Source organism: Sceloporus occidentalis, unplaced genomic scaffold (assembly GCF_023333645.1).
Source record: "Sceloporus occidentalis isolate IW3139 unplaced genomic scaffold, rSceOcc1.0.p SCAF_5, whole genome shotgun sequence".
Lineage (NCBI taxonomy): Eukaryota > Metazoa > Chordata > Lepidosauria > Squamata > Phrynosomatidae > Sceloporus > Sceloporus occidentalis.
In genome coordinates, this window is record NW_028316985.1 from 3,760,807 (window position 1) to 3,781,300 (window position 20,494).

Genomic DNA, 20,494 nt, shown 5'->3' on the forward strand with positions numbered 1-20,494 from the left:
CCATGGGAAAAATGACTTAGGAGGACAGGGAAAAAGAGAAATATTTCTGGATGCCCAGATGGATTATGGTACACCTGATGTTAAAACTGGAAGAGCAAGACCTGTTCCTTAGACAAACTTCTCTAAGCATGGCTTTTATTTTTAGCCCTTTCGCCAAGAGACAATTCTGTACTTACATCTGTGATCCTACAAAGTGCTCTAATGGCAGGGCCTCGGTACACATCTTCTTTCCCCGTCATATCTTTGGTCAGGCTGGAAAAAATAAGGCAGACCCTCCATTAATACATTAAGTCTCTGCATTAAATAAATGAATCAAGATAAACAGCACACAGGATCCAACCACACTGATGCTCAATTAAAATTCCACTTGAACAGGAATATAATCTAAAGAAATTACATGTAACATTCTGCTTCAGCAATGCATGAATGTATATTTTATAAACCAATTTCTGGAAAATTTGTTTTTGGAAACATGCTCAACTTATACTAATGTATATTCCCACCACATGTACTTGTAAGAGTGGTCAGTCAAATAAAGCATGACTGATAAAACAATCATGCTTTAATAATCTAATTTTTAAAAAATTAAAATAACATAACCAATAACATTAGATAAAAATGTGCCCTGGAACCAGCTGCATTTGATGGCACACACAGGCTTGCCTCTGCACCATTCGTGCTTTGATATAGAACACATTTCACACAATGAAAGAACTGCAAGATGTGGAAGACTCTTGACTAAAGCAAAACCTTTGAAGCCTAAGTGAATGGCAGGAGACAGTGCTGGAAGACACCACTCACAGATCAGTGAACACTGGAATACCTGCTGGTGACGATGATAACATCCTCTGAAATGTTGGCCATTTCTTTGATAGTCAGGTAACACATTCTCCTTAAGGTTTGCTGCAGAAAGAGCAAGATGAAACTGATGTAATCCCAAGACATTGACTGTGAAAATGCCAACTACTACCAAGGGTACATCAGAGGGTGAGAGCCAACTAATCTGAAGTTATAGTCAAGGCTACAAGCAAGTTACAAGAGGAGGTGGTCATGTCTGGAGGGAATTATTCCAAACATGTGTATTCCACTCTTCCATCCCTTAAATGGAAACCTTAACAAAAGAGCACCAAGATAAGAGTAGCAATGTTGACTTTTCAGTAGGATGTACACAAGCCTTCTCTTCTCCATGCTAAACATACCCAGCTCCTAAGCCGTTCCATGCAGGGCATGGCTTCCAGACCTTTTACCATTTTGGCTGCCTTCCTCTGGACATGTCCCAGCTTGTCAATATCCCTCTTCAACTGTGGTATCCAGAACTGGACACAGGATTCCAGGTGAGGTATGACCAAAGCAGTATAGAGTGGCACTGCCACTTCCCTTGATCATGACACTGTACTCCTTCGGATGTTCCCTAGAATTGCCCAAAGGCACCAGATCCCATCTAATCTTGGAAGTTAGGCAGGGTCCGCCCTGGTTACTACTTGGGATGGGACACTGCCATGCGCTGTGGGCTACATTTCAGAGAAAGGAACTGGCAAAGCCAACTCTTTCCTCCTTGCTCAGTCTTGCTCTTTCTTTTATAACCTGGTCCCACACGCACGCACATACACACACACACAAGTACTAAAAATTAAGCCAGTTGACTTTGTCATGTGCTCTCAGAGGAAACATCAACATTAGCTGCATGCTTCCAGAACCTGGAATGATTTCTTTCTTTTGGACCGCAACTTCCAGGATCCCCACAGTCAGCTCAGTCACTGGACATGCAGACAGAGGTATTCTGGGAACTACAGGCCAAAATAATTAACTTTTCCAAGCCAGGACAAGGGCATGAAATATGGACTAGCACAAAATGCAAGGCCCTCCAGATATTGTGGGATTGCAACTCCCATAATTCCTCATGTCTGGCTATGTTGACTGAGGTTGGAAATTGAACTCCAATAACATCTGGATAGCAAGGTTTTTGCCGCCTATGCTAGGAAAAGCACAACAGCACAAACATAACTCTACTGGAGATGCAGCCAGCTTTCTTAATTAAAGGAAGAGAAAAGGAAAAGAAACAAATTTCACTGCCGATCATAGCCCCCCCCCCCCCCCCAATACCGTTAAATTCAGATGTATTGTATGGCAAAAATGCCTTGTATCTCACAAATACAATTATTTTTATAAAATAAGGCACTCTAGTGCTCCTCATGCAACCAGAAATCCAGATAGGAAAACAGTCATCTTGGAACATGAGCTACTTACGTCATTCGACTGAAATAATCTTGTCATGGCAAAGAAGGCTTCTGTGGCTTCCGTTGTCCCAAAATGTTCACCCTAAAGGAGAGGAGAAACAAACAAATGCTGGACATCAAAGAAGTCAACCATATTCAGGAAAGTTCTAGTTTCAGGTTCAAATATCTTTCTTTTCATGTGACTTGAAGTCTACAAAATGCCTGTGTGTCAGAAGTGTCAACTGTCAAGGGCTTCCCAAACCTTAGAATGGGAGCTAGTAAGCTCAATGAATGTACAAATCAAAACTCATCTGAAACATTATTAGGGGAGCAAGAATGAAGATGTCCAACAACAGTACCTATATCTTGCATTGTATCCAATGAATTACCTATCAAGTCACCCAAATGACACTTTTGAATCACAGAGCCATAGAGCTGGAAAGGACCACAGGGGCCACTTGGTCCAAGTCCTTGTCATGCAGGAAAACAAAACTAATGCAATCCCCAAAGGTGGCCCCCCAACCTCTGTTTAAAGACCTCCAAAGAGGAAGAGTTCATCACCTTAAAGGCAGTCCATTCCACTTCTACTTTGAAAGTTCCCAATTACACATAAATGTCTTATTACCTCAGGGGTGGGGAAAGCATGGCCCACAGGTAGGCTTTGGCTTTGAGCCCCACTTTCGCAGCCCACAAAACCCTCCAACAGTCCCCTGAAAATATCTCAGTTTAAAAAAAAACTTGTATATATACACACACACCCCTCACCTAACAGTCCAAAATGTAAGAAAACTACTGTTGGATATGTCAGTCTGGCTTTTCCACCTACCTGAACTCCCTATCCATCTCTTACAAATGCCTTTTTTGGGCAGATAATGGTGACCAGAAACGACTTGATATCACTTCCATAGTACTGTAACACCATTTCTGGTACACAACAGCATCATTTCCAATGCAGCCCATGAGAGGGTGAAGAAAAGAAAACTGACTCCCTGCCCCTACACAACTGTCCAGCCCTGCATTACATCCCTGGTGTGTACCGATCCAAATCCAATGCTACCTTGAACCATACAGATCAATGCCCCACAATGGCTTACATTTGCATCTTTCATCTGCCCCCTCCAATAGTTACTTGCAACTTCCACACTTGAAGATAATACAGTCAGCCCTCCACATTTGCAGCTTTGACTTTTGCAGCTTTGGTTATTTGCAGATTTGATTAATAGGTTCTCTCTAGGAATTACTAGGTCCTCCAGCGCAAATTTGCCAGAAGCTGACCATAGAGTTGTGCTGGAGAACCTAGAAATTCCTAGAGAAAACACTTCTCTAGGCATTTGTAGGTCCTCCAGCATGATTCTATGATCAGCGCCTAGCAGATGTTGACCATAGAGTTGCACTGGAGGACCTGGAGATTCCTAGAAAGGGGTTCTCTCAGGTAAAAAGAAGTGTTTTTTATTTGCAGTTTTTCCACATTCACCCCTAACTCCTGTAAATGTGGAGGGGCAACTGTATTTATAACTCCAGAACTGGAAACTAGTCATAGATGTGTTTAATTTAAGACTCTCTGGTCAACTAATTCTACAGGCTATACACAATAAATCAGTTCTGTAAGACTTTGAAGAGTAGGAATCAAATACTTGCAGCACAGCAGACAGATGAAAAACAGGCAGAAAGGAACAAAGCCATTTAGTTTTCATTCCCACTTTGTTTCCTTATCCACAACATGTGAGCAAGTTTGACATGTCTGTACACTCACTGGTTAAACCAGCCTTCCACAACCCACCATCTTCTAGATGTACACCCACAATCCCCCAGCCACAATAGCTGGAAGTCGTCAGGTTGGGAAAAGGCTGATCAAGAGATAACAGCAATAATAAAATGCTCTAGTCAATTCGTTCACAGCGCAAGCAGTGCAGTTAATCACATGGGAGGAAGGGGTGGGGTCCAAAATGTAAAATGTTCTCCCCATTCACAGGATAAAACAATCACAGGATCTTAGAGTTGGAAGGGATCACAAGGGTCCAACCCCCGTCTGCAGGAATACAAGAGTACAACAGTACTCTTGAAAGATACCCATTCAATCTCTGTTTAAAGACCTTTAAAGGAGAATCCACCACCCTTCAAGGCAATTTGTATCACTATCAAACAGCTCTTCCAGTTAAAAAGTTCTTCCTAGTGTTCAGGCGGAATTGCCTATCTTGTAATTTGAATCCATTTTGGGACTCTAATCTCTCAAGCAGCAGAAAACAGGCTTGCTCCATCTTCTACATTACATCCCTTTAGGAATGTAAAGATTCCTAACATGTTGCTTCTCATCTCTTTTTTCTCCAAGCTCAACATCCCCAGCTCCCTAAGCTGGGTCTCACAAGGCTTGGTTTCAAGGCAAGCCTCTGTTTAAAGACCCGCAAAGAAGGAGAGCCTATTATCCTCTAAGGCAGTCTATTCCACAGTGGAAGAACTCTTATAGTCAAGAAGTTACTCTTAAGGTTCAAATTGAATCTCTCTCTCTCTCTCTCTCTCTTGTCATTTGAATCCACTGGTTCATGTTCAGGTCAATGGGGCAGCAGAAAATAAGTTCGCTCCGTCTTTACATGACATCCCTTCATATATTTAAAGATGTGTCACATCTTCGTCTTCTCTTCTTTAAGCTAAACCTATCCAGCTCCTTCAGCCATTCTTCATAAGACTTGGTTTCTAAACCTTTGACCATCTTGATAATGCTTCTCTGGACATGTACAAACGTGTCCATATCCTTCTTGAAATGTAGAGTCAGTATTCCAGGTGAAGTCCGACCAAAGCAGCGTGGCACAACTACATCCCCTAATCTGGACGTTCTACTCCTGCTGACACAGCCCAAGCTGCATCGGCTTTTTTGGCTATTGCATCACACTGTTGATGCACACTTAGCTTGTGATCTACCAAGCCCCTAGATCCATTTCACATATACAGCTTTCACCCATCCTATATTTTTGCATTTTTCCTGAAACAGCAAATCCAACTTCCCTGCAGCTTCCTTTTCCAGGCCTTTTTGCTGCAAGCCAGGGTTATGAAACCAGAAGCCTCCCCGGCCCCCAAGCAAACTAAGAGAAAAGGAGGAGAAAAATTGGTGGATGAAAAACTGAAGAGGGAAGGGTTTAGCCTGTATCCCCCTTCTCAATGGCTTTTTCTTTTAAAGTTGGAACACACCCAATTTCTACAAGACCGGGATAGTTCTGAGACAGAACCTGCTACTATCGCTTGAAGCCTGGTTTTTATCAAGAGCCAGAGGTTTGAACTGAATTGCACAAAAGCCAGTGCATTTACCTGGTTCAGCAAGTAAAGTATCTTGGTGAGTATATGCAGACATCTTCTCGGATTGATGGGGGTCTCGTTAAAGATACGAGCCTGTGGGGAAAGAGCAGAAGTAATGTAGAAAACAGAGCAGTGCAAGCAAAGATGTCAAAGCAGTGAGGTTTCCTTACAACAGGCTGCATGAAAAAAGGTGGAACAGATTTTTGGAGGAAATAAAATAAAATAAAATAAAATTTTTATTTATATACCGCCCTTCCACAGATCAGGGCGGTTTACAACATTTTAAAAACAATACATTAAAAACATCAATACCTTTACAATAAAAAACAAAAAAACAGAAGAAAGCCCCGAGTTAGCCAGTCCTCTTGCCAGTGAAGAGGAAGGAGGTCCATAGGACATCTTAATCGGGGAATGCAATACCAAAAAGGAAGGTCTTCAAATCCCTTTTAAATTGGGCCAGGGAGGTGGCTGAGCGGAGCTCTATGGGCAGCGTATTCCAGAGGGCCGGGGCGGCGATGGAAAATGTCTTCCTAGTAGTGGAGACGAGCCTAGCCCCGGGAACCCTAAGTAGTTGCTGCCCAGATGTTCTGAGGGTGCGGGACGGAATGTATGGGGAGAGGCGGTCCTTCAGGTATCCTGGGCCCAAGCCATTTAGGGCTTTATAGGTCATTACCAACACCTTATATTGCGCCCGGAAGCGAATCGGCAGCCAATGCAGATCTTTTAACACCGGTGTAATGTGGCTGGCCCTGGAAATACCAGTGACCAGCCTGGCTGCCATATTTTGTACCATTTGTAGCTTCCGGGTTTGGTATAAGGGTTGCCCCATGTAGAGTGCATTGCAGAAATCCAGTCTCGAGGTTACCAGAGCATGTACCACAGTTTCAAGGTCCCTCTGGGCCAGGTATGGACGCAGCTGGCGAATAAGCCGAAGCTGATGACAGGTGCTCTTGACCGTCACATTCACCTGAGCAGTCAGGTGAAGGGACGAGTCAAGAAGCACCCCCAGACTGCGCACGGAGTCCTTCACAGGGAGCGTGACCCCGTTCAGGACAGGTGGAACCACCGCCATTCCTGGACCAGGGGAACCTATCACAAGTACCTCCGTTTTCTCTGGATTCAGCTTGAGTCGGTTTTCCCTCATCCAGCCCATTACTGACTCCAGACAGGCCACGAGAGGAGAGACGCCATCCTCGGTCAGTGCATCAGTCGGAGACATAGAGAAAATTATTTGGGTATCATCAGCGTACTGATAACCCCGCGCCCCATGTCTCCGGATGATCTCTCCCAGCGGTTTCATGTAAATGTTAAATAGCATGGGAGACAGAATGGCTCCTTGAGGGACCCCAGTTTTAAGGGCCCTCTCGTCGGAGCACACGTCTCCCAGCTGCACCATCTGGGACCTCCCAGAGAGGTAGGACCGGAACCACTGGAGCGCAGTGCCCCCGATTCCCACCTCTGCCAGGCGCCCCAGAAGGATACCATGGTCTATGGTATCGAAAGCCGCTGAGATGTCCAAGAGCACCAACAGGGACACGCTTCCCCTGTCATAGAATCATAGAATCATAGAGGTGGAAGAGACCACTAGGGCCATCCAGTCCAACCCCCTGCCATGCAGGAAATCCAGATCAAAACATCCCTGACAGATGGCCATCCAGCCTCTGTTTAAAGACCTCCAAGGAAGGAGACTCTATCACCCTCCGAGGGAGTGCATTCCACTGTCGAACAGCCCTTACTGTCAGGAAGTTCCTCCTAATGTTCAGGTGGAATCTCTTTTCCTGTAGCTTGCATCCATTGTTCCGGGTCCTGTTCTCTGGAGCAGCAGAGAACAAGCTTGCTCCCTCTTCAATATGACATCCTTTCAAATATTTAAACAGGGCTATCATATCACCTCTTAACCTTCTTTTCTCCAGGCTAAACATCCCCAGCTCCCTAAGTCCTTCCTCATAGGGCATGGTTTCCAGACCCTTCACCATTTTTGTCGCCCTCCTTTGGACACGCTCCAGTTTCTCAATGTCCTTTCTGAATTGTGGTGCCCAGAACTGGACACAATATTCTAGGTGGGGCCTGACCAGAGCAGAATACAGTGGCACTATTACTTCTCTTGATCTAGACACTATACTTCTATTGATGCAGCCTAAAATAGCATTGGCCTTTTTAGCTGCCGCATCACACTGTTCACTCATGTTCAACTTGTGGTCTACTTGGACTCCTAGATCCCTTTCACGCGTAGTTTCATTCAGCCAGGTGTCACCCATCCTATATCTGTGCATTTTATTTTTCCGCCCTAAGTGCAATACCTTACATTTCTCTGTGTTGAATTTCATTTTGTTAGCTTTGGCCCAGCTTTCTAGTCTATTCAGGTCATTTTGAATCTTGATCCTGTCCTCTGGGGTATTAGCTATTCCCCCTAATTTGGTGTCATCTGCAAATTTGATAAGTATGCTCCCAATTCTGTCATCCAGGTCATTGATAAAGATGTTGAATATCACTGGGCCCAGGACAGAGCCCTGTGGGACCCCACTGGTCACTTCTCTCCAGGATGAAAAGGAGCCATTGTTGAGCACCAGACGGAGATCATCGACCAAGGCGACCATGGCTGTCTCAACCCCGTAACCCGCCCGAAAGCCAGTTTGAAATGGGTCCAGATAATCCGTTTCATCCAAGACCGCCTGAAGCTGGATTGCAACCGCCCTCTCGATCACCTTCCCCAAAAATGGCAGCAGCGAGACTGGCCGATAATTATTATGTACCAGGGGGTCGAGGGAGGGCTTTTTTAATAAAGGTTTTACAGTGGCCAATTTGAGATCAGATGGAAATTGCCCTTCCCTCAAGGATGTGTTAATAATCCGGCGTAACAGTAAAGTCACTGCTGGTCCCCCCTGGGCTGCTAGCCATGAGGGACAGGGATCGAGAGAGCAGGTCGTTTTCCGAACACTTCCGAGGATCTTGTCCACATCATCGGTACTTACCGACTCAAACCGATCCAGTTTAACTAAGTCCACGGAGGCTCTGGATGCCTCTACCCTAGGTTCTGCTTGAATGTCGGCGTCAAGACCTTCGCTTATCCGAGAAGTTTTATCCGTGAAGAAGTTGTTAAATTGGTCACAGCAGGCCTTAGAAGGTTCAAGGATCTGGTTCGGGGCAGGAGGGAACTGAGTTAGCTCCCTGACTACCCTGAACAACTCTGCTGGACGCGACTTGTCGTCTAAGCGAAGGTGTTTCCGCCAACGGTACTCTAGCCGTCGCAGTTCCCGCTTCCTCGCCCGGAGATCTTCCGTATACCAGGGCTTACGTTTGGAAGCGGGTCTGAGAGGGCGCTTGGGAGCGATACTGTGTATAGCCCTCGAGAGACCGGTATTCCAGATACCAGTCAGGGCATCAACAGAGTCGCCGTCACTTCCAACCATGTATCCCTCTAGGGCTTCTTGGAACCTTTTGGGTTCCATCAGCCTTCGAGGGTGGACCATCCTAATAGGTCCACCACCCCCGGAAGGGATCTGGGTAGAGACCTTGATTTTTGCCTCAACCAGGAAATGATCCATCCATGGCAGGGGGGAAATATTAGTTATTTCCGCCCACGGATTTTCCGCATCCGAACAGAAGACCAGATCAAGAGTATTACCCGCACAATGCGTGGGACCCAAGATCAGCTGGGACAGGCCCATGGCCACCATGGTATCCATGAATTCGTGAGCTGCACCGGGTGGAACATAGCTGGCCGTGAGGGAGATGTTGAAGTCGCCCAGGACAAGTAGCCTGGGCGTCTCCAGCATCAGTTCAGCGACCAGCTGTGTCAGCTCGTTAAGGGAGTCCGTTAGCGCACGGGGTGGCCGATACACCAACAGAATCCCTAGACTGTCCTTCGCTTTTAGAGTCAGGTAGATACACTCGATGTAGGACGTCTGACGAATGTGGTTCCTGGTGAGGGACACGGTGTTCCTATGTATCAAGGCCACACACACACCCCGCCCACCTAACCTGGGCTGGTCCTTCACCGAGAACCCGGCAGGCAGGGCCTGAGCCCACACAGCATCCCCTTCAGGCCCAAGCCAGGTCTCAGTAATGCAAGCCAGATCGCAACCTTGGTCCTCCAGCAGATCGTGGAGGATGTGGGACTTGTTGTTAATCGATCTGGCGTTGCACAGGAGCAGCGACAGGGTTTGTGGCACGGTTGGAGCGACCCTCAGGTCCCTTAGGTTGGGAAGGGGACCGGAAGGAGAGATAGATATGACGCATCGATCTCGCCTTCCCCTGGAACGCAAGTCCCTTTTCCCACTGCCATACCTCCCCCTGCCCCACACAAACTCAATGGGAGCTCCGCTCAAGGCGATGTTATCCCCTTCCTCCCCAGCCCATGCATCCCCTGCATCCATGACCTCCCCCCACCCTCCTCCAGCAACTCAGAGAGCAGAGGTTAGGAAAGGCCTTAAGCAAATGCTGCTTCATTATCACTGAACTTCCCTTCAAGGAATTTGGCAGATCCAAGAGATGATTCACTTTATTTGGCTACAAAAAGGGTTGTCTAGGGAGTCGGAATGGGCCAAGAGCCACAAACAGGGCTGCATCTTGCCCACCCCATTCTATGCAATCTCTTTCCTTCCCTTCTCTCAGCACTATTCTTTTCCTGGAAAACAGCCTCCATTCCCCTTCCTGATAATACATTCCTTCCACATACTTCCCAGTCAACACTATCTCCTGAGCTACTTCTCCAGCTACATTTCTAAAAACAAGGATGGTTTGCTTTGTAGATGGAATAAATGACTGGCAAGGAAATGTCGGGGGCAATTTCAAATGAACTGTTTACTGCTCTTGTGCTTTATCCACTCACCAGCCTCACCACAAGTGCAGATTGTTCTCCCTCTCTTTTTCCACACCAGAAAGGAGCTTGTTTTGCCCTTTCAGTGGAAGGCCATCCATGAAGGGTTAGAAAAATAAAAACCACTTAGTCTTAAAGATGCTGCTATATTCCCCTCCAATCCTTTTTATTCAACAAAAATCTGGAATGTGAAGGGCAGCTGCTGCTGCAAGGAAGGAAGGAAGGAAGACCAGGAGTGAATGTATTTGGGAGAGATGGCAAAATTGTGACTTCTAGCCTTTTCAACACAGGTTTTTACCACTAGCCTTTTAAACATATGCTTACAGGTTTTTGGCAGCGAAGTGCTAGCAATCCATTGGGGATGGCTTGGCAATTATCTCCAAATCAATTTGTGAAAGACAGGTCCAAAACACACTGCAGAAATAATCCAGTTTGAGACCACTTTAACTGCCCTGGCTCAATGCTAGGAAATACTGGAAACTGTAGTTTTATCAGCCTTTAGCCTTCTCTGTTTAACTATCTGCATGATAGTCAAAGCCCTTGCCATCATTGCTCACTCCTTGCCTGGACATTTCAAAGACTATTTCAAAAAGAGAGCTTCAGTCACTACTGAAGAAGTGATGTAAAGAAAGATCCAAACTTACCTCCTGAAGAATAGCACTCTTTTCCAAATGTTGGAAGGGGTTGGAACCACTACCTGAAAACAGAGCAAAAGAAACATATGAATTATCCAGATGTTAAGCAGGGATGGAACAGAACTTTTTGTCAATGTTTCCATAAAAGAAACTGGAGACACATCTCAAGATGCTCGAAAGATGTTTACATGATAAGGAAAAAGAACCAGTGTGTTATGGCCTTCTGTACTGAAGTTCTTCTTCAAGGATAATCTATTACTGAAGTTGAGAAATTTCTGGAGATGGAGGTCTCAAACCATTTCCTGATTGTCATTTTTCCACCTCAGCATCATCCAAGGTGTCCCCAATTTCCTCTGAGATTTTCACTGGGATGCTCCCCAACTTCTGCTTGTAATGTTTCCACAAACAACTGGTTTTCAAATGTATTATAGTTCAATGGTTCTCAAGGAGTTGCTCAAGGGGGGCACAAGACTTGGAGGCCTTACTCCCTCTTCTTCTTCCTCATCCCAAATTTTTTAATGTGTAAAATTTACACCGAGTTAAAACTGTTCCAATTTGAATGATGTTATTTCCTCATAAAATGTCTGAGTGTGAATATACATGAATGTGCAAATGAAAATACACACACTAAATAAACATTATTATTATTATTATTATTATTATTATTAACTTTTATTTATACATTTCTATTCATATACAGTCATCCCTCCATATTTGCGGCTTTGATATTTCTGGATTTGATTATTCACAGATTTCATTAATATGTTCTCTCTAGGACTGTCTAGGTCCTCCAGTGCAACTCTGTGGTCAACTTTAACTAAAAGTTGCACTGAAAGACCATTTGTAGCTACTCCAGTGCCGTTCTATGGTCAGTGTATGTTGGACATTGACCACAGAGTTGCACTGGAGGACCTAGAGATTCCTAGAGAGGTGTCCTCTCAAGTAAAAACAGTGTTTTTGTTATTTGCGGTTTTTCCATATTCACGGGGGTCTTGTTCCCCTAACCCTAGTGAATATGGAGGGACAACTGTAGTCTGTTATTGAGTGGGGGAACCAACATCCACATGTAGATGTAAAGGGGGGGGGGGTCCAAATTTAAAAGGTTTAAGTAGTATGGCTGCCCCAAATGTTCCACCAAAAGATCAGTTATGCCGGATGAACATCCCTGAATCACAGCATAGTCCATCCCTTTGTTGTTGTGTGCCTTCAAATAGTTTCCAACTTATGGCAACCCTAAGACAAACCTATCATGGGATTTTCTAGGCAGGTTTCTTCAGAGGGGGTTTGTCATGGCCATCCTCTGAGGCTAAGAGAGTGTGACTTGCCCAAGGGGTCACCCGATGGGTGTCATGGCCGAGCCGGGATTTGAACACTGGTCTCCAGACTCCTGGAGACCTAGAAGCCAAGACCACCACCAAGAAGCCAAGAAGAGTCATGGAGAGCAAGAGTCCCTGGAAGCAGTCATACTTTGGCCACATCATGAGAAGGCACCACTCATTGGCGAAGGCAATAATGCTGGGAAAGGTGGAGGGAAGCAGAAACAGAGGAAGGCCACATGCTAGATGGATGGGCTCTACTAAGACGGTCATGGGTATGAAATTGCAGGACCTGAGCAGAGCAGTAGAGGATAGGGGTCTTGGAGATTCCCATGCACAGCGTCGTGATCGACCCAAGGACAGTTAACAACAACGCCATAGTTTTTTGTAGGTTTTTCAGGCTCTGGGCTATGTTCTGGAAGAGTTTATTCCTGATGTTTTTCCAGCATCTGTGGCTGGCATCTTCAGAGAATGCTGGAATGAAAGTGTGTGGGGTATATGCACTGCATGGCCGTTGGTTGAGAAGAAGTGATATACATGTTCATCTGTGTGTCCGTCTAATTCAAAGATATAGCCGTGTTAGTCTATAGAATCTGTATGTGGAGAGATCTTGTAGCCCCTTTGAGACTTATCAGTTAGTCTCAAAGGTGCTACAAGATCTCTCTACATGTGTGTTGGCCTGTTGTTGAATGGAAAGGCCTCAGGGTGTCTGTTCAATTAATGATCCATTGTCTGCTGGGAAAACTCCTGTCATTTGCATGGACTGAGGTCCAAAACACAGTGCAGAAATAATCCAGTTTGAGACCGCTTTAACTGCCCTGGCTCAGGGCTAGGGAATCCTGGGAACTAGTTTTGTGAGACATTTAGTCTTCTCCGTCAGAGAGCTCTGGTGCCACAACAAACTACAATTGCCAGGATTCCCTAGCCCTGCACCAAGGCAATTAAAATGATCTCAAACTGGATTATTTTTGCACTGTGTTTTGGACCCCAGTCTTGATTTTGGTGTTTTTAAGGACAACAGGCCAATACACCGATGAACACGTTAAATCACTTTATCCCAGCCAAGGGTCATACAGTATATATATACCCCACTCTCTTCCATGCCAGCATTCTCTGAAGATGCCAGCCACAGATGCTGGCGAAACGTCAGGAATAAACTCTTCCAGAACACATAGCCTAAAAAAAGCCACAAAAAATATGGATGCCGGCTGTGAAAGCCTTCAACTTCACAACAACTCCAGAGTCCTAGGCCAGTACTCAAACCACAGCTCTGCGCTGTCTGAAGGGGTGTTTTGTGCATGTTCATTGTCATGCAGAACAAAGGTGAAGCCTGACCAAGGTTCAAACACAGATTCGTCTTCTCCCACCCTTGCAACCGAAGAGCATTTCTGGTAGCAATAGCACTAGCAAGTACATTTCTATACCACTTATCAGTGCACTTAAGTACTCCCTAAGCGGTTTACAATGTGGAAGCCAATTCCCCCAATAAGATGGGTACTCATTTTACCAACCTACAAAAGGATGGAAGGCTGAGTGGACCCTGGAGCCCTGCCTGGGATCGAACTCACAACCTTGTGGCTGCAGGACCGGCGTTTAACCACTGACAGGGGCCATAAACATGTGGAATCAAAGAACCATAGAGTTGGAAGGGGCCTCATGGGCCATAGAGCCCAACTCTCTGCTCAGGGCAGGATCTCCTGGCAGTGATCCCCAAACTGTGCCCTTTAAGGGGTTTTGGACTTCAGCTCCCAGAAGCCCCAGCCATGTTGGCCATTTGATAGCTGAAGTCCAAAAGCCCTTAAAAGGCAGAGTTTGGGGGGGGGGGGGTCACTGAATGAAAGCATCCCGAGAGAGCTGTTCAGCCTCTTTTTGAGACTGTCTAAGAGGGAGAACCCACAGACCTCTCTAGGTCATGGGCTCCATTGCCAAGACTTTTAGGTCCAAAACACGCAGCAGAAATAATCCATCTTGAGATCGCTTCAACTGCCCTGGGTTACAGCTAGGGAGTCATGGGAACTGTAGTTTATTGTGGTACCAGAGTTCTCTGACGGAGAAGGCTAAATGTACCCACAAAACTACACTTGCCAGTATTCCCTAGCACTGAGCAAGGGCAGTTAAAGCGGTCTCAAACTGGGTTATTTCTGCAGTGTGTTTTGGACCTTGCTTTCAAGAAGTTCCTTCTGAGTCGATTGTCAAACCACACTTAGGCTGCATCTGCACCACAGAAAAGCCCAGTTTGATGCCACTTTAATTGCCATGGCTCAATGTTATGGAATACTGGGGTTTGTAGTTTTGTGAGCTGTGAGTCAGAAAGCTCAGGTGCCACCACAAACTACAAATCCCAGAAGTCTATAGCATTGAGCCATAGCCACTGAAGCGGTGTCAAACTGCATTAATTCTGCAGTGTGACAGCAGCCTTAATCCTGACCAACGGGGAGAAAACTCCATTTAGTAACCAAGAAACTGAAATATTTATGTTAGTCTTTATTCTTCTTTCTTCTGCCTTCAACCATGTCTTCCAAAAGGACTTATATCTATTTCCCCATTTAGTGTAAACTAGTTTAATCTCATTGACTTCCCTGAAACTGAGAAAGATGTAAGTCTTTTCAGTTATTATTGCTTACTTATCGTTAAACTGTTGATTTACTATTGTTTGCATTTATTTTTACACAGCTTTTTATCAATTCTTCCCAATCTTTCTCCACAGATGTTTTAATCTTATCTTTTTAAAACTCTGTATGCCTTTTACATGATTTTATATTGTTTTATGTGAGGATTTTTAATTTTATTTTTAATTTTCAAGAGATTCTTTCTGGGAGAAGGTTGACATAACAACTAAATAACATTAAGAAAACCCCCTTCTTCCCTCAGGCGAGGGCCTCCCATTTGTGTCGGACTACAACCCCCATAATGCACACTTGTGGGGATTATGGGAATTGTAGTCCCTCTTCGAGGAAGAACGCCTCGCCTCAGCCAAAGCCACGCCCCTTTGTGGGCGGAGCCAACTGCCTCAGGGGTTCCCTACGGGGCTACCCACTCCATAGTCAAGGGGCTCCCAAGTCTGCCTAGCAACGGGGCCTACTTCCCGAGGCTTCGCGGCCTAGTCGCCACCTCAAACCCCGGAGCCGGCGTGTTCTTACCGGACTCCTCGTCCTTCTTATCAAACTTCTTAATCATGGCGGCGACGGCGACCGGCTCGGCTTCTGGCCGCAGATTTCAGCCTCCACGCTCAGCCTCCGGGAAGGAAGTCCCGCCCTCGGAGCGCTGAGGCCTACATTGTGCGCGCCGCCATTGGTGGGCAGGGCCGCCACTCAATCGCTGGGCCACGCCCACTTCTTCCACTTTAGCGGCTGAGGTCTATTTTCCTCCCAGGAGTTGAAAAGGAGGAAGAACGCCTAGAACCGTATTTACATAGCCACACCCCTTTCCTTGTTACCACGCCCACCCGGAAGTAAAGGCCGTCTTGCTATTTAAAGGGACCGCGCTCGTTATTGGAGGAAGAAAATGTCGCCTCCCCCCAAAAAATTAACTTCTTAAGAGTTGGAAGGGGATCATGAGCCTTTGAGTCCAGCCCCTTCTTCAACTCAAATCAAATTCCTCAAAATGTTGGCCTCTCTACCCATGTACTGTATTGGGTTGTAACTCCCATCATCCCCACCCAGCATGGCCAATGGTGAGGGATCATGGGAGTTGTAGTCCATTTGCATTTGAAGGGACAGCAATTCTCCAGCCTCCCCTCTCTATTATTATTTTCTTTTAAAATCGCAATGGCTGCATCGTCCGCACAGCAGAAGTAACCCAGGTTGACACCGCTTTAACTGCCGTGGCTCCATGCTATGGAATTCTGGGATTTGTAGTTTTGTTTGGCATTTCTCCTTCTCTGACAGAGAGCCCTGGATTCTGTATCATGGCGCCACGGCAGTTAAAGCGCTGTCAACCTGAAATGTTCCTGCAGCCAATGACAACAAAAAATGGACAAGAAAGACATTTATCTACATGTATCCCATGCAAACTAATCTGGAACTTCCTTCTCTGAACAGAAATAAGTTGCTGAGGAGAAGAGGAGGGGAGTCCTGCCCTTCTCTGTCGGATCAGGCAAAAGCAAACTGCTGCAGCTTCTCCTAAACTTGTGGGTTCTTCCACACTCTGATGTCCCAGTTTTTAGCTGATGCAGAATGTTGGAGGGGACCAAATTTGCAGATGGCACCAAATTAAGAGGAGTAGCAAATACCCCAGAGGACAGGATCAAAATTCAGAATGACCTTAATAGATTAGAAAGCTGGGCCAAAGCTAACAAAATGAAATTCAACACGGAGAAATGTAAGGTTCTCTTAGGGCAGAAAAATGAAATTCACAGATATAGGATCATGGGAGACTCATGGCTGAATGAGAGACTTATAAGTGGGAAAGAGATCTAGGAGTCCAAGTAGACCACACATTGAACATGCGTCAACAGTGCAATGCAGCAGCTAAAAAAGCCAATGCGATTCTAGGCTGCATCAAGAGAAGTATAGTGTCTAGATCAAGGGAAGTAATAGTGCCACTATATTCTGCTCTTCTCAGGCCCCACCTGGAATAATCCTGTGTCCAGTTCTGGGTTCCACAATTCAAAAAGGATGTTGAACCTGCTCATAACAACATCCGCAAAGTCATAGCCGTTAATTCGGAGGGCCAACTGTATATGCAAATATTCCCAAATCCAAAACACTTGGGGTCCCAAGCATTTTGGATAAAAGACACTCAGGTAAAGGCGGATTGTTCTGTCCATCTGATAGCAAGAGGCTCCATCTGTGTGCCACCTGAATGTAATCTCCATCTTTGCAAACATAACAATAGCATACCCTCCAACCAGGGACGTAGCCAAGGGGGGGGGGTCTTGGGGTCCGGACCCCCCTTCCATTAGAAAAATGAATGGTGTGTGCTGCTGCACCGCCGCACCCAAGCCCCATTATAATGGTGACACTTAGTCTGGACCCCCCCCCCCCTTCCTAAAATCCTGGCTACATCCCTGCTCCAACTGTCCCTATTTGGATTAATTCTCACTTGTCCTACTTTTCCCACTACTTTTAAAATATCCCAGGATGCACCTGCACAGTAGAAATTATTTACTTGCTTATTTCATTTTTATGCCACTTTTGTCTCAGAAGAGACTCAAAGCGGCTCACAGATAAATAATAATAATGGAGAAACAATATGAAGAAACAATGCAGTTTGACACCATTTTAAGTGCTGTAGCTCCATGATATACTGGGATTTGTAGTTCTACAAGGTCTTTAGCCTTGTAATGTTTGTACCTTGGGGGTGCAAGTTAGTTAGTTTGCATCCTGAGGAAATAACAGATTTCCACCTGAAGGAAATGTTTATCCTTTTACAGCCTCAAAGACTGTTTTGCTTCTGCTGAGAGAGCACCAAACCTTGTTTTCTCAGATGCTTTTATAGATATAAATGGCTCAGCACTGTGGATGATGGGGATGGTGGTTGACATATCAGCCCTTGCTTCTTTGTTCCCAAAGCCTTCCTTCCATGCAAGCTGAAATCTGTTTAGCACCCCAACAGCAGTTAATCTATTTTAAGTCTGCACAACTCCTTTGGAATTCTGCTTTAAGACGCTTAGAAGAATTGCAGGCTTTTGAAACCATGCCAGCTCTCTCCCCAACAAGCCTCACATTCAGCTCAATGAAGAGTTCTGCAGAATGCGAACACACATTCATGCTTGTGTTATTTTGCTCGGTCCAAATCCAGGTGATTTCTACTTGTGGATTTCCCCTCTAATGAGAAAAACAGAATGTCTGGAAGCATGTCTGGAAGTAAAACCCATTCATTTCTATAATAATTCAACCCTTTGTTGAGTCCAGCTGGAACTCAGTAGGTGTCACATTGGCCTTGTTAGCTGCCGCATCACACTGTTGACTCATGTTCAACTTGTGGTCTACTAGGACTCCTAGATCCCTTTCGCATGTAGTTTCATTCAGCCAGGGGTCCCTCTGTGTTGAATTTCATTTTGTTAGCTTTGGCCCAGCTTTCCAGTCTATTCAGGTCATTTTGAATTTTGATCCTGTCCTCTGGAGTATTAGCTATTCCTCCTAATTTGGTGTCATCTGCAAATTTGATAAGTATACCCCCAATTCTGTCATTCAGGTCATTGATAAAGATGTTGAATAGCCCTGGACCCAGGACAGAGCCCTGTGGGACCCCACTGGTCACTTCTCTCCAGGATGAAGAAGAGGAGCCATGGTTCTTATTTTGGATATTTTAATGATTGGCAGCAGTATTGCTGACCATTTTATTGTTTGTATTTTAGATAACATTCTATCTGCATTTTGTATTGTTGAATTGTTTGTTGTAATCCTGCCTCGATCCGATGTTTATTATTTTATAATAAATAAAATTTATTATTGTTGTTTTCAGAACCTAGAAGTTTATCACACTAGTGAGATCCACAGGAAAATGGGAGTTAAGCAAGATTTAAAGCAAAGAAAACTCGAAAATGCCCAAAGTTTATCAGACAACGTCACAGTTAAAGTGAAATAACACGAAGTTAATCCGAATGCAAAGCAGAGAAAACTGGCAGCTTTTTACTTTTGGAACAACTCGAAAGTAAAAAAGCTGCCATTTTTCTCCGCTTTGGTTTCGGATTAACTTCGCATTATTTCCTTTGGGGAGTCCTTTTGTGTGATAAACTACCCAAATTTGCAAGTTTTGTTTAAATATGAATCTCATTTAGCTCCCATTAAACTCCCGTTTTCCCATGGGATCTCGACAGTGTGATAAAGCTCCCAGACTGCCTCAGCCATGCTTCTGCCTTTACAGGCCTTCCATGTGCAATCTTGGATTGGCTTGGTTTCTCCACTGTTTGTTCTTGGGAACCAGAGGCATGTTCACCTGGGCACCTGTCCTCCTGAAACAGAGAACCCAGAAAGTTGCATGACTCAGTGGAGACTAGAACCTAGATCTCCTGAGTCCCATTCCAACACAATAACTGCTACACAAACTGGATGATTATGCCAGGTGGGCATAGCATAGCTTGCCTCTGGTTATGTCACCTTAGAGGTCTAGATATATACAGGTGTGTGTATGAAAGAGAAAAATAGCAACTGTTTATCTGGGTCAAAATTTCTTGCAAGACTTGAAAAGCTGGTCAGTATCTCTCTCCAGGCCACCCAGGAATGATACTTTCCAACTGGTTTTTCCTGGAAACTTCTGGTTTGCCTTGCATGTACATACCCAAAATGTGCCATGCTAAGACCCTCAAAAGCAATCAGTTATAGCCCCAGAGTATTAGATGGATTAGGAATCCCAAACTGTCTTTTGCAAGGCATTTAAATCCCGCAATAATAATGTTGATGCTTGGCTGTCTTTAATGGGGAAGGAACTTAATCAGGACTGGATACAAGGCCCACCCTTTCTGAGATTTTCCCACAGAACTCTATAACAAATAATTCACTGTTGCATAATACATTTTCTTTCTCTTTGGATACGTGGCACAATCATTTTTGCTGACATCCTCCCACACACACACAATTAATCCCTTTTCTGTGCCACCTCCTTTTCATTGACAAAGATATTTAAAACATGCAAAGACTGGGAGAAAGTTAAATTAGAGCCCCTCTAGACAAGGAAAAAGAAAGGTATCTGAAATCTCAGGTTTTGTCCCTTTACAAACCAGTTTCATTTTGTACAAACCGATTTTATTTTGCAGATCTGCATGACACTTCCTTCATCCTGAAGTATATACATTCAGGGACTTATTTGTAGCTATAGGACAAAAAATGAATTCCAAATTAAAGAAGAAACTCATTCATGCTGGATCCAGACCCAATAAATTTTTAATTTCATATTGTACTCTGACATTAAATCTGTCATATTCAAGCCTCTAAGAAAATCTGAAGAGTTTATATCTCATTACTTGACAGAAATGAAGAGATTTGCTTCTAAAATTCAAACTCTGATAGTGAAAATACTCTACTCAGGGTATGAAAGAGGAAGACAAATTTAGATAAAGTGCGTATGGTTAGAAATAGAGGCGTATAATTGGTACTAAATCCTATTGCGCCACAAATAAGGGAATCCTTGAAGTAGTCAACATTTTAATGCCTTAGTTTAAAAACAAGTCAATGATAGATACTGGAGGAAATGTGGTAATCTGGATGTTTTCCATGGGATTGCCGATGTGGATTTAAATACTGGAACAAAATATGTGATGAGATAAATTATATCACC

General features: G+C 44.7%; 1 protein-coding gene across 1 annotated transcript in view; it reads right to left on the reverse strand.

The window, feature by feature from the left end:
• LOC149311585 (coatomer subunit gamma-2) overlaps positions 1-15,649 on the reverse strand; it is a 35,191-nt gene extending 19,542 nt beyond the window's left edge. Inside the window, exons 1-6 of the mRNA XM_089527432.1 lie at positions 15,415-15,649; positions 10,968-11,020; positions 5,517-5,597; positions 2,248-2,319; positions 824-903; positions 177-252 (exon numbers count right to left, since the gene is read on the reverse strand). Of these exons, the coding sequence (XP_089383558.1) occupies positions 177-252; positions 824-903; positions 2,248-2,319; positions 5,517-5,597; positions 10,968-11,020; positions 15,415-15,451 (399 nt within the window). The 5' untranslated portion in view covers positions 15,452-15,649. The remainder of the gene's footprint in view (positions 1-176; positions 253-823; positions 904-2,247; positions 2,320-5,516; positions 5,598-10,967; positions 11,021-15,414) is intronic.
• Positions 15,650-20,494: the final 4,845 nt, after the last annotated feature.